Source organism: Capricornis sumatraensis, chromosome 4, assembly GCF_032405125.1.
Source record: "Capricornis sumatraensis isolate serow.1 chromosome 4, serow.2, whole genome shotgun sequence".
Taxonomy (NCBI): Eukaryota; Metazoa; Chordata; class Mammalia; order Artiodactyla; family Bovidae; genus Capricornis; species Capricornis sumatraensis.
The window spans coordinates 68603044-68615884 of NC_091072.1; the positions used below are offsets into that span (position 1 = coordinate 68603044).

General features: G+C 51.1%; 1 protein-coding gene across 1 annotated transcript in view; it reads left to right on the forward strand.

The window, feature by feature from the left end:
- The first annotated feature begins 787 nt into the window (after positions 1-787).
- Positions 788-12841, forward strand: part of PLXNC1 (plexin C1) — a 153078-nt gene continuing 141024 nt past the window's right edge. Inside the window, exon 1 of the mRNA XM_068971100.1 lies at positions 788-1858. Coding sequence (XP_068827201.1) covers positions 788-1858 — 1071 coding nt within the window. The remainder of the gene's footprint in view (positions 1859-12841) is intronic.

Consider the following 12841-nt stretch of genomic DNA (forward strand, 5'->3'; position numbering starts at 1 on the left):
CTCAGCTGCAACCCTTCGGCGGCCTGGGTCCTAGTTCCCCGAGCCTTGCGCATCTCTCCGCGCCGCTCTCGTAAACAAAACCCGAGCGTTGGAGCAGCCCCGCGGGCGGACAGGCGCTGGAGCCAGCTTGGTGCGCTGTTGGCGCGCCCCGGGAGCCCCGGGCGAGCTAAGGGGCTATGGTGGCGGCGGCGGCAGGCGGCTCAGCTTTGTTATGAATAGATGAAAGAGGCCACCTACACAGTAACCCAAATTACGAGACCTCCCTCCTCCCTATCTCACCGAATCAAGAGGGGAGGGGAGATGGGCGTGGAGGGAGGGCGGGCGGACAGGAGGCGGAGGGAGGAGGAGGAAGAGGATGAGGAAGGGGGCCAGTTGCATCCCACTTTCACAATGGGAAAGTGAAACGCACAAGCGCACCCAACCTCTCCAGCCCTCCCCGCCTGCCTCGCTCCCCTCCGCCAGTCCCCTCCCTTCCCCTCCGCGCCTCCCCTCGAGCGCCAGCATTGCACAGAGGAACTCTCCGGAGAAGGAGGGCCCGGAGGAAGCGGCGCCGGAGCGCGCAGGGATTGCCGCCGCCGCCGCCGCCGCTGCACAGGCTGCCGGAACGAGCCCGCCGCGCGCCGCCCTCCCCGCTCTCCTTCCCGGGCGAGCCGCAGGGATGGGGCGGCCGCGGGAGCCCGAGCGCGCGCAGGAGCCGCCGCCGCCCGCGTCTCACTCGCCGCGCGCCTGAGCCGCCGTCGCCGCCGCGCGCCCTGCCCGGGGGCGGCCCCCCCCCCGCCACAGCCCCATGGAGGTCTCCCGGAGGAAGGCACCGCCGCGCCCCCCGCGCCCCGCCGCGCTGCTGCCGCTGCTTGCCTATCTGCTGGCGCTCGCGGCGCCCGGCCGGGGCGCGGACGAGCCCGTGTGGCGGTCGCAGCAAGCTATCGGAGCCATCGCGGTGAGCCGGGAGGACGGCGTGTTCGTGGCGAGCGGCAGCTGCCTAGACCAGCTGGACTACAGCCTGGAGCACAGGCTCTCGCGCCTATACCGGGACCAAGCGGGCAACTGCTCGGAGCCCGTCCCGCTGACGCCCCCCGCGCGGCCCCGGCCGGGCAGCAGCTTCAGCAAGCTGCTGCTGCCCTACCGCGAGGGGGCGGCCGGCCTCGAGGGGCTGCTGCTCACCGGCTGGACCTTCGACCGGGGCGCCTGCGAGGTGCGACCCCTGGGCAATCTGAGCCGCAGCTCCCTGCGCAACGGCACCGAGGTGGTGTCGTGTCACCCGCAGGGCTCGACGGCCGGCGTGGTGTACTACGCGAACGACACCCAGAGCTGGTACCTGGCAGTGGCCGCCACCTATGTGCTGCCCGAGTCCGAGACGGCGAGCCGCTGCAACCCCGCGGCGTCCGACCGCGAAACGGCCATCGCGCTCAAGGACACCGGGAAGCGCAGCCTGGCCACGAAGGAGACGGGACGCCTCAAGCTGCGCGACGGCGGGAGTAGCCTGCACTTTGTGGACGCCTTTCTCTGGAACGGCAGCGTCTACTTCCCCTACTACCCCTACAACTACTCGAGAGGCGCCGCCACCGGCTGGCCCAGCATGGCGCGCATCGCCAAGAGCTCCGAGATGCTTCTGTTCCAGGGCCAGGCGGCCCTCCACTGCGGCCACGGCCACCCAGACGGCCGCCGCCTGCTGCTCTCCTCCAGCTTGGTGGAGGCCCTGGACGTCTGGGCGGGCGTGTTCAGCGCAGCCACCGGAGAGGACCAGGAGAAGCGGTCGCCCACCACCACCGCACTCTGCCTCTTCAGGATGAGTGAGATCCAGGCGCGCACCAAGATCTGCCGCTGGGACTTCGAGATCGATAATAACGAGAACAGCTGCGTAAGTCCTGCCCCTTCCTGGGTAGGGGAGCGCTCCCTTTGCGGAGCCGCGGGCGAGGCAGAGCCACAGGCAGAGAGGGTTGACCTTTTCCAGTTCTCGGATTTACGCAGCCCTGTGGCCGCCCGACGCCCGTTCTGGTACCTCGGGCTACTCTCAAGCACGACCAGAGGTCCCCGAGGGAGTGTGAAAAAAGGCAGGTGGAGAGGGTAGGAGTTAAGCTCAAAACTCTGGTGACTGCATCCCGTTGCCATCCCTGCCTATCCAAACAGGGGCGCTTGTTTGGGTCTGAGCCTCCCCAGGCAGCTCCCCCGCCCTCCCCTAAACGCTTCCCCCGGTGTGTGGTCTGGGTTGGCCTGCGGCTTTGACCCTTGTCCTCACCAGGGTTACCAAACGCAGTGCCCTGGGCTGAGAAGCCGTGGAACCTAAAGGACTTGCCACACCCCAGTCTTTGTGCCCACCCCCCGTAACCCTTGTGATGTGGTCTGAAGAGTTGGTCTGCTCGACACCGGTCAGCGCTAGGCTGGAACAGAGGCTCAGGCTTGGGGGGAACAGAGCCCTCTGCGCGACCCGGTGCGAGGGGGCGGGGCTGTGGCTCTGTGGAGGGTGTGCGCTGTGGTCTACAGCTCGGGGGAGAGGCTGGGCCCGCGGAGGTGGCTTTGTGGGTAAAAAGCCTCACCCTAGAGGGGAGGGCGAGAGAAAGTGTTGGGGGTGCCACAGGCAGTTTCTGGGCTCCAGATTGTCTGACTAGATGGCGGGGCTCAGGGGCACCACCCACCCAGGCAAATGGCAGAGTTTTTCACCACCACCCCCCCACCTCCCCCAGGGTTCCCAGGACAGCCACAGCTTGACTCTTGAAACTGGCGTTTCTTTGACTGGGAAAGAAAGCCGCGGTTCAAGAGGGTCCAGTGGATGGGGATTATGGAGCCATTGTGCGCTTCTCCGAGGCTCTTTTCCTTCCAAGGCTGCTGGCACATCAACTCCACATATGGCTCCTGAGAGGGGAGCCTGCTGAGCGCCTCCTTTATAACTGGACAGAAATCAAAGAGCAGAAATTAACGGCTACAGGTGTTGCCATTGTTTTGGTATAAAATGCGTCAGAGAGCAAGGCGAGAAGTCTTCACTTGGAAAAACGTGCTGTGTTGATACATTTGTTGTGTAAGCATAGAGAGGACATTGGCGCTAAGGTCTATTGAGAAGTGTATGGAAAGACACTCCCACCCTCACCCAGGCAGAGCCCATCTTACCAAATATTAGCCTTATTACCCAGAAAGAAAAAAAAAAAACAGGTTTTTTGCAAGGCCTCTTAGAATGGTCATTTGCTTCCTCCTCCTTGCCCACTACTTGTGTGCTGGGGCACACACATAATGTCTTCATTTAGTTACTGTTATAGTTATTTTAAAATGTATATAATGCATAATACTTCCTACATGACTTCATCTGGCTATACAGTTACAAGTTAATATTTAATATTTGTCTTCATGAGATCCTTATGAGTTCATGTTCGGCAAAAATCACCATCTTTGACTTCTCTGTTGAAAGACTTGAAAGTACCCCCACATAGCACTTAGTGTGCAGCTTTAGGCATACTTGGTCTCTCGGGTCAATGTCGAGACAGCTCGGAGGCCCGCAGCAGGTGATAACAGTGGAAATCCAAGCTCCGCCATCTGACAGCAGATGTGTAGATGTGTGGGAGCCAAAACATTTCTCTTGACTGCCTCGCTCTACCCATTGAGTCCTGGAGGACTTAGTTCCCTTCCAAACCCAGCAGGCACCCTGAATGCACTCAGATTCCATGTTTTTGGCTCGATCAGGTGTTCCTACTTGCGCTGGGATGATGGGAAGGAAAAGTCAGAAAGCTGCTTATCCATCTTTGTGTGGGGCACTTCTGGGAGGTGGCTGCCCCCTTAGAAATCAAGCAAGGGGTAAACACATGCTGCCAAAAATCTGGAATTGGGAAAATAAATAATTAAACTAGGTCCCTCCACAGCATGTCTTGCTGCTGTTATTTATCGAAAGCTCCCAGTGTGCTCAGAGCTGCAGTTTCTGAAAGACGGGGTCTCTACCCCCTGAGCTTGTCATCCAAGTTAAATAATGTACTCCAGTTCAAACAATAGCTTGTCAGGGCTGCCCAGGTGGAAACTTGGAGTTTTGCCTTTTAAAAAAAAAATATGTAAGTAAATTCCTTGCTGCTCGTATGTATTAAAAAGCCTTAATGGAATTGAGTTTCAAGAGAGACTTTGAATGGGGAGGGGGGGGAAAGGCGGTAGTTTTGATGAAAAAGCTGACAATTTTATAACCTATTAAATAGGCAGATGAGATAGTTGAACAGATATTTGTTTGATGCCTGCTAGTGCAGGCAGTGCTCTGGCAGCGCCACTGATTCTGCCATCGAAAGGACAATAGCAGGTGGCAACCCCATTTAATGGGGTTATGAGATCAGTGTGCCCCTAGTTGTCGCTCAGAACAATGATGTCATTTGGGTTGCGTTTGTTCTGCATTTTATTTTCAGGTTTTCAGTGTGTTTTGGAAAAACCATGCTGAATTACGAGGCACCTACGACAGCAGACGAAACTTGAAACACCACTCTAGAGGGAGCCTCAGTCGATTCTAACAGTGGTTCCCCCAGAGCAGACGCAGCATTGTAGTAGTAATCCATAGGCAGCCTCAGTCGATTCTAACAGTGGTTCCCCCAGAGCAGACGCAGCATTGTAGTAGTAATCCATAGGCAGCCTCAGTCGATTCTAACAGTGGTTCCCCCAGAGCAGACGCAGCATTGTAGTAGTAATCCATAGGCAGCGAGGCACAAACATAGACTGGCTTGCCTTCCCCTGCTCCCCCTGCATGTCTCTCTTCCTTTCCATCTTCAGTCAGCCGTGGGTAGGAAAGTGACGGGAATGACTGGGTTGTGTTTTCTCATGTCTAGGTTCTCTCCTGATCTCTTGTGAGCTGATTCTCTTGCCTTCAGCTTCTCTCGCTAAGGATTCATTCACGAGATGCTTGGGCAATGATTGCGTCCTCAGCCGTTCACACACTGGGCCATGATTTTTTTTCTGTCTTGCCTATAACTTTGAGTCCCCTTTCACAAGTATGGCAGGTTAGCTCCAGCCTGCAAATGTGCCCAGGCAGCCTGATTCTGTAGACCCTCTCTAATAATCCTAATCAGTATTTGTATGCAGTTCCTCATATATTACTTCTTTTGAGCCCCTCATCAACTCTAAGGTTGCATCTCTGAGGAACTTTCCCATTTACCTGATGAGGAAGCTTGAGATCACTAAAGCAACCTGCTCAAGATAATGCACGAAGTAAGCATCAGAGCCTCCAGCTTAAACCCAGGTCTTGCAATATCTACTTCTGTATTCATTCCACCACTCTAGTTCTTCTCAAACTTTGCCTTCAAAGTCCCCTAATTAGAGGCAGCAACCAGCTTCCCCGAGGATACACCCCTTGAAGTGTTTTTAAAACTTGATGTGATTTTTTTTTCATTCTATTCCGTAACATATCTGTATGCTTGCTATCAACATAAAAATGAATGTTTTAAATTATGTACAAGTTAACTTCCTCTCATCTCTGAACTCCTGCCACCCTTGGCATACCAATACACTGATAGAAAAGTGTGTGTACCTGAGTTTTGAAGTCTGATTGGTTCAGATTATTTGGCTACTGTGGTTGGGTCCTGGGGTTGTTTGTGGTTTAAACATGGTGGCCTCTGTAGACACTGAGGGTAGTGTGTTTTCTTATTGTGTTGGCCAAGGAAATGACTCTTCTATTTCATTCTATTCCTTGTAGGAAGACACACCCCCTTCCTCCACACTCACATAATTCCAAAGCCTGATAAGTATTTGTCATGCAGACAACCACAAAACACTCACATGCTCTCCAACAGACAGTAACCCAAGACGCTTCTAGCTACTGTGTGCAGAAGTGATGTCCCAGGGCCACTCGGCAGGGCAGCCTTATTGACCTCAAAATCCACAGCCTTCCTGTGATGTTTATTTCCCCTTTAGTTTCTGTTATGATCGTGTCTGGCCACTTTGCAGTTTATAGACTAGGTGGTGAATTTTACCCCCATACATACGTCTGATATTCAAGCAGGGATTTTAAAAGGCCAACACCCACTTAGAGGGAAAAAGCAGCCATAGCTGCTCCTGTTAGATGATTACTATGGCCAGGCTTTGAGCTAAGCACTTCACATGCCTTACATTTGGTTGGTTGTAATTCCCCATATGCAGCAAGGACCGTAGTTGTTGTTATGGTTTTATGATGAGACATTGAGACCTGGAGAGCTTTGGTTAATTTCCATAACTGGTAAATGACAGAGCATTGAGGACTTGAGCTTGTAACACACAGCCGTGAACAGTTCAGCATCACAGACATTGGACTGTGGTGTCAGTCTTGTCCTCCATGAGGAGGCTAGGCTCTTGCTGCTACTCAGAGGTCAGCTATAAGCTGGACTTCAGTCCATTCAGTCTCTCAGTCGCATCTGACTCTTCCAGGCTTCCCTGTCCATCACCAGCTCCCAGAGCTTACTCAAACTCATGTCCATCGAGTCAGTGATGCCATCCAACCATCTCATCCTCTGCCGTCCCCTTCTCCTCCTGCTGTCAATCTCTCCCAGCGTTAGGGTCTTTTCCAAGGAGTCAGTTCTTCACATCAGGTGGCCAAAGTGTTGAAGTTTCAGCCTCAGCATCAGTCTTGCCAATGAATACTCAGGACTGATGTCCTTTAGGATTGAGTGGTTTTCCTTTAGGATTGACTTAAGCTGGACTTAAGACAGTAGAACAGAGAATTCTTGAGTGTGAACTGGGTTTCTGGATCTGCATATTTGAGCACCTGAAATTCAGGCTTTGAGGAGGTTGTAGTTCCTCAATGGTCAGTTTCTAGGTAGCACTGGCACTCTTGGTATTCAGACTTATAACAACCTCAGAGAGACATATAGGACCTTTAAGGACTGCTCTAAGTGTTTGGTTTTCAGACATAAGAACTAGCTCATAAACTCAATCCCAGGGTCTCAGCCTGTTAAATCTGGATTACAGGAACTCGTGTCTTTATTAGCAGCCACAATTAAAATACAAGCCCCAGGAGGTCAGGAACCTTGTAACATTTTGCTCTCTGTTGAAGCCAGAGTACCTAGCATAGTAACTTGAGAAATATTTGTTAAATTAATGAATGAGAGGGCTTGGGGGCTCATGTTGGGGGTGTCTTCTGTCCTTAGCAGCCACACTTTCTTGAGTCTGGCCACCTCATGCTCTCTTACGTATGCTGTGCTCTGTTGCTCAGTCGTGTCTGACTCTTTGCAACCCCATGGACTACCAGGTTCCTCTGTCCATGGAATTTTCCAGGCAAGAATACTGGAGTGAGTTGCCATTTCCTCCTCCAGGGGGGCTTCCCAACCCAGGGATTGAACCCTCATCTGTTGCATCTCCTGCACTGGCAGGTGGATTCTTTATCACAGAGCCACCTGGGAAGCCCTCATGCCCCCTTAACTATTGTCTCTTTCTTGATGTCTAATGTGCTGGGGCCTCTTTCTTCTCTAGTCCGAGCCTCCCTGACATCCTCCACTCCTCTGGCTTTCCCCAGAAATTCCCATTCTTCGGGCTTGCCAGGCTTACGGTCTTGCCAACCTGAGCATTAACTTTGACCATAAAAACCCAGCCTGGTTGGCATTTCTTTGGTATAAGTTAATAATGGGCATGCTCACGCCTTCCAGAGACAAGAAGAGAGGGCTTTGTGCTGTTGGGCAGTGATCCGCAAAGTGTAGTCTCTGGACCAGCAACAGCATCACCAGGGAACTTACTTGAAATGCAAATGCTTGGGCCCCCACATCAGATTTACTAAATCAGAATCTCAGAGTAGGGTGTGGGATGGGCAATCTGTGTTTTAACAATCTCTCCAGGTGATTCTACTGTACCTTCAGGTTTTAGAACCACAGCTGCAAGGTATCACAGTTTCCCTAGCAGCTCCAACACCTGAGATAAGAACTTGTCCCATTGTTTTCATTGCAGTTTTACTCCAGGTCATAGAAAGCAACCAACTCATCCCACTCCCCTTATATTTCTTAGCCTCTTCTAGTTGCTCAACAGAAATACCTAGAAAAACTTCCAAAGTCTTACTGTTTTTGAGTTTGGAGTCTGAGTCTTAAGAACCTGTAAGTCATAGTTAGCTCCTTCACCCTTTCATGCAACAGTCTGTTTGCATTTCATTCCAGGATGTGGGCAGGGCAGGAGGAGATTTCTAGAGATTTCCAAGCTGCAGAATTCTAAGGGTCTACTATTTACAGCATCAATCTTGATACCAATTTCTATTCTAATTAGGCACAGTTGGTTGCATGAAACCAAGATCTACATAAGTAAGCTCCAACAAGGAGATGGGGAATTTAGTGGGTAGGAACATGTGGGATTACATGGAAGCCTAGGAAGAGGAGAGGTGGTCACCTGCACAGACTCTGGATCCAGGTAGACAGGGGCCATAGCTGCCATTTCCCAGTTGTGTGACCTTGGGCAAATTATTTAACCTTTCTGTGCTTGTTTGTTTACCTAGAAGTATTGATCCTTTTTGCTTCATAGGATTTTTGTCTGGATTAATGACTTCATATGTATAGGGTACGAACACTACCTGACCTAGAGTAAACACTATGTATGTATCTCCTTCATCACTGTCGGGATTTTCAGTAGTAACAGGCTGGGGCTCTCTGATGCGGGGGGCGGTGGGCTTCCCAGGTGCCATGAACGGTAAAGAACCCACCTGCCAATGCAGGAGACATAAGAGACCCAGGTTCGACCCCTGGGTCACGAAGATCCCTGGAGAAGGGCATGGCAACCCCCTCGAGTATTTTTGCCTGGAGAATCCCAGGGACAGAGGAGCCTGGCAGGCTACAGCCCATGGGGTTGTACAGAGTCGGACACAACTGAGCAACTTAGCATGGTGTGGAGTGAGAGGAAGCTTCTGCAGTCAGAGCAGCGGAAAGATGCTCAGCAGCAGAAAGTGTGAAGGATCCTCATTCGAAGGTTTCATTGTCAGCCTGACAGGGTGGCGGCTTCCCTCAGTCCTGCTACCAAATGACCACCTCGGCTTCCTTGAGTGTCTGTCCCTCTCCCTCTTCACCTGAATGTGCCTCAGTCTGACCTGATCCCCACTCTGCCTCCCAGTAGCATTTAACCTTCTGCACCAGCTACCAACGGGCAACAGCTTCCTATAGTATTTAGTTCAGATGACCAGGAAATAGAATGGGGTCCAACCCATCATTTGACTCCACATTATGAACCCAAGTTCAGGGTAGGGGTTTGTTGCCGTTGGGACAAGTACTGAGTCCTGGTTCAGTCAGAGGAAGGAAGACCATCACGTGATGGCCCCCAGTAGGTGGTGTAGGCAGGTTGCCTCGGAATGCAAAGGAGGGAGACCCACACCATGGTTACCATGTTGACTACAGCGGCATGGAACCATCTCTGCCTCCCTTCAGGCTTCTCCATGACCCACCTCTGCCTTCCCTGAGGTAGGCACCTACGAGGTGGCACCTAACTGATGATCACTGAGGGCTGCTCTGAGAACCCCCACAGTTGCTGGGGGGCAGTTTGTAGGCATCCTGAATCTAACCTGTTTGTGGTAGCAGGGGCATGGTGAAAAAAGTCACTGAGCTAAGTGTTAGTTGCTCAGTCGTGTCTGACTCTGTGACCCCATGGACTGTAGCCCACCAGGGATTCTCCAGGCAAAAATACTGGAGGGGACTGCATTTCCTTCTCCAGGGGATCTTCCTGACCCAGGGACCAAGACCAGGTCTCCTGCATTGCAGGCAGATTCTTTACCATCTGAACCACTAGGGAGGCCTCCTAGAGGCATGGTAGTGGTTAAGACTTATCAGTTATGCTCATAGTTTTTGTTAGCATTTTCATCAAGATGGAAAATTAATACTAATTTATATACTGTCAGAAAACCAAAGAGAATTGTGATTTGTCTTACAGTTTCTATAGTTGATGGGTTTGACTGTCTGATCAATAGTTACACTTAGTGTCTCCTCGGAGGAGTCACAAAGAGGATTTGACCCCAGTGATCCCCACTCCACTACTCTGGCCAGTGCGTTTCTGCAGAAGTCAGCAAACTTTTTCTGTAAAGATTGTCAATATCGTAGGCTTTGCCCGCCACGTGCAGTCTCTGCTGCAATTGCTCGACTGCCAGTGAAGTGTGACTGCAACCGTAGACAATGCATAAATGAACACTCGTGGCGATGTTCCAATAAAACTTTATGGACACGGAAATTTGAATTTCATGTATAATTTTCACTTGTCATAAAATATTATTCTTTAGATTGTTTCAGCCATTTAAAAAATGTAGAAACTATTCTTGGCTTGGGAGGGAGGCGCATTGCAAAAAGCAGGCAGCTTACTCGATTTGGTCCACAGCTGGTAGTTTACCCACCCCTGCTATAATAGAAAGGGTGAGAGTAGAACAAACCTTTGCATTGCCCTAAGACAGCGTATGAAATTTAGCAAAAAGGTGATGTGGAAACCCCAAGAAGGAGCATCAAACTCACGTGGGAGAACCGGGGAGGCTTTAGAGAGGTGATATTGGAGCTGTATCTTGAAGCCAAGCAGAAGAGGCAGAAAGGGAGTTCCAGAGAAGGCACAGCTTGTGCACAAGCGGGAAGTTGAATAAGCTTGTGAACCGCAGGTAGCTCACCCTGGCTGGGGAGTGTCCAGAAATGAGCACGCAGGGCCAGATGGCGAAGGGTTTAATGAGACTGGCCAAGATGACTGGATTTTATCCTGATGGTCAGTTGTTTTCAGGCTTTACAAACCAGGTTCCTAAATCTTAAACCAGAAGCTCAGTGTGAGAAAAAGGCTAACAAATCATCTTTGACCTGCTGTTCTGGGTGAGGCCATTGCCAAGTGCTGAGACTCAGGGTGAAGCAGGGTGAGGTTGGGGGAGACTCCCAGAATCCTGCGACTCAGCCTCCCCCACCCCTTGCTGGTCCCTGCAGCATCTCAAAGGAACTTCTAGGACTCTACTGAGCTTCTAGTCCTCTTCTAGGACTCAACCTCCCTGTTTAGGGAGGACTAAAGCAGGGCTCTAAGCAGATGTGATCTGATTGTGTTTTAGTGCAATCGTTCAGAAGAATGAATGAGGTGAGACGAGAGGCAAAACTGCTGATTAGAAGGACAGTCACTAGTTCAATCAGATACTTCTTGGGTCTGTACTCTGTGTCAAGCACTGTGTGAAATATTTCTATCAGTGATGTATAGAGTAGACAATAAATAGGCAGAAAACAAAGAGCTTCTTTTTGCAGTAAAATGATAGCTAGCCCTTCTAAAGCATTCGCTTTGCACCAAGTATTGTTCTAAGTAAGCACTTTACCAATATTAACTCATTTAACCCTCACCCCAGCCTTGTGAGATGGGTAGTGTGATTTCCATTTTACAGATGAGGAAACTGAGGCCCAGGCTGAGACTGGAGCTACGAGAAGGAAAAAGCTGAGGATGTAATAGAGCCATGTTTTTTGAGCTGGTGGGGAAAGTTCTTTTTAAGGAAGTTAGTCAACCCCAGGAAGATGAGAAAGGATAGTTGTAGGCGTCTCCCATGGGGAGTGGGGAGCAGAGTAAGGCTTCAAAAGGGGAAATGACTTAGTCATTTTGAAGCACAAAAGGCTAGTGTGGTTGGTTTAGGGAGGTGGAGAGGGGAGAGTGTTGGGGAAGAAAGCAGTAGCCGACCCCGTAGGCCTGGCAGGCTGTGGGAAGGAGGTTATATTTTTTTTTCCTCAAAGCTTAGAAGAGCCTTTGAAGGGAAGTGAAATGACTGGATTTGAATTCCTAAATAATGGCTGCCCCGTGGGTTGTGGATGAGAGATTGGCCCCAGAAGAGGCAAGAGGCTCCTTTATTAGTCCAGGCAAGAGATGATGTCGCCTTGGTCTGGAGTGGTGGCCACAGTGGAAGCGCAGGGAGACAGATGGATCACGTGGGTTGCGGTAATCCAGCTGCGCCTGGTGGAGACCTGACCAGAGGTGGCAGAGTGGGTGGAGACAAGGGATCAAGTGAAATAGCTTTTCAAGATATTGAATTGAGAGGCATTGGTGACCAGTTAGTTTAATTGTCATAGATTTTAGATATCTTTGAGACCTCCTTGCCAGAGAGGGCAACTAAACATTCAGTTGGCCATGAAGTGAGGCCCACTCTGTCAGCCTCTAATGGAGAGCCTGCCGTGTGCCAGGTTCTGTGTTGGGCTCAGCATGGCGATGGTGCCAGTGGGGAGTAGCCAGGGGTGTCTCATCGGTGCTTCCTAGGCATCGAGAATGCCACCTAAGGCACAGTGGGCCCTCAATAAATATTTGAACTGAAAAGGAGGTTCCATCTGGTGGAGAAGATGTGATTACAGCTTATAGAGGTAAGAGCTTCCAAGAGAAGCCCAGGCCCCTGGAGCTGTGTTTGTAGGAAGAATGAAAGCCAGGTGGCCAAGAGGGAAGGGCATTTCTGTGCGACCCCCACCAGTGAGGCCCGACTCCTGGTCTTTCCCTCCAGCCTGGTCTTGGAAGCGTCCACTTGAGAAGCATGTCTTCTAACCCATCAACTCTTCCTAATTACTCTGCACTGACATCCTCCTGAGGCCCCTTTTCCATCAGTGATCAATTTCAGAAATTGGATTCCAAGTGCTGGTCCTTGCTTCTCTGAGCCTCCGCAGGCGTGGGACACCCAGAGCAGCCTCAGTCTCCTGGGCTTAGCAGCATCTCTGTGCCCCTCCATACGGGGGTCCTTGCCCCGTGGAGCCCTTGTGCTGTGGACCTCCGGGGAAGCCTCATGGTTTTAAACACATGAAAAGAGAGAGTGCTGCAAAATGAACCAATTATATTGATCTACAGATATATCCAAATGTTTTTTTTTTTCCAATTTGAGATAGAGTAATATATCTTAACACATTAAATAGTGAGACCTAACAGCAGTAACTGCCATCATTTCCAAGCAGAGATAAGCACAAATGATATTTTGAGATACCTGCAACAA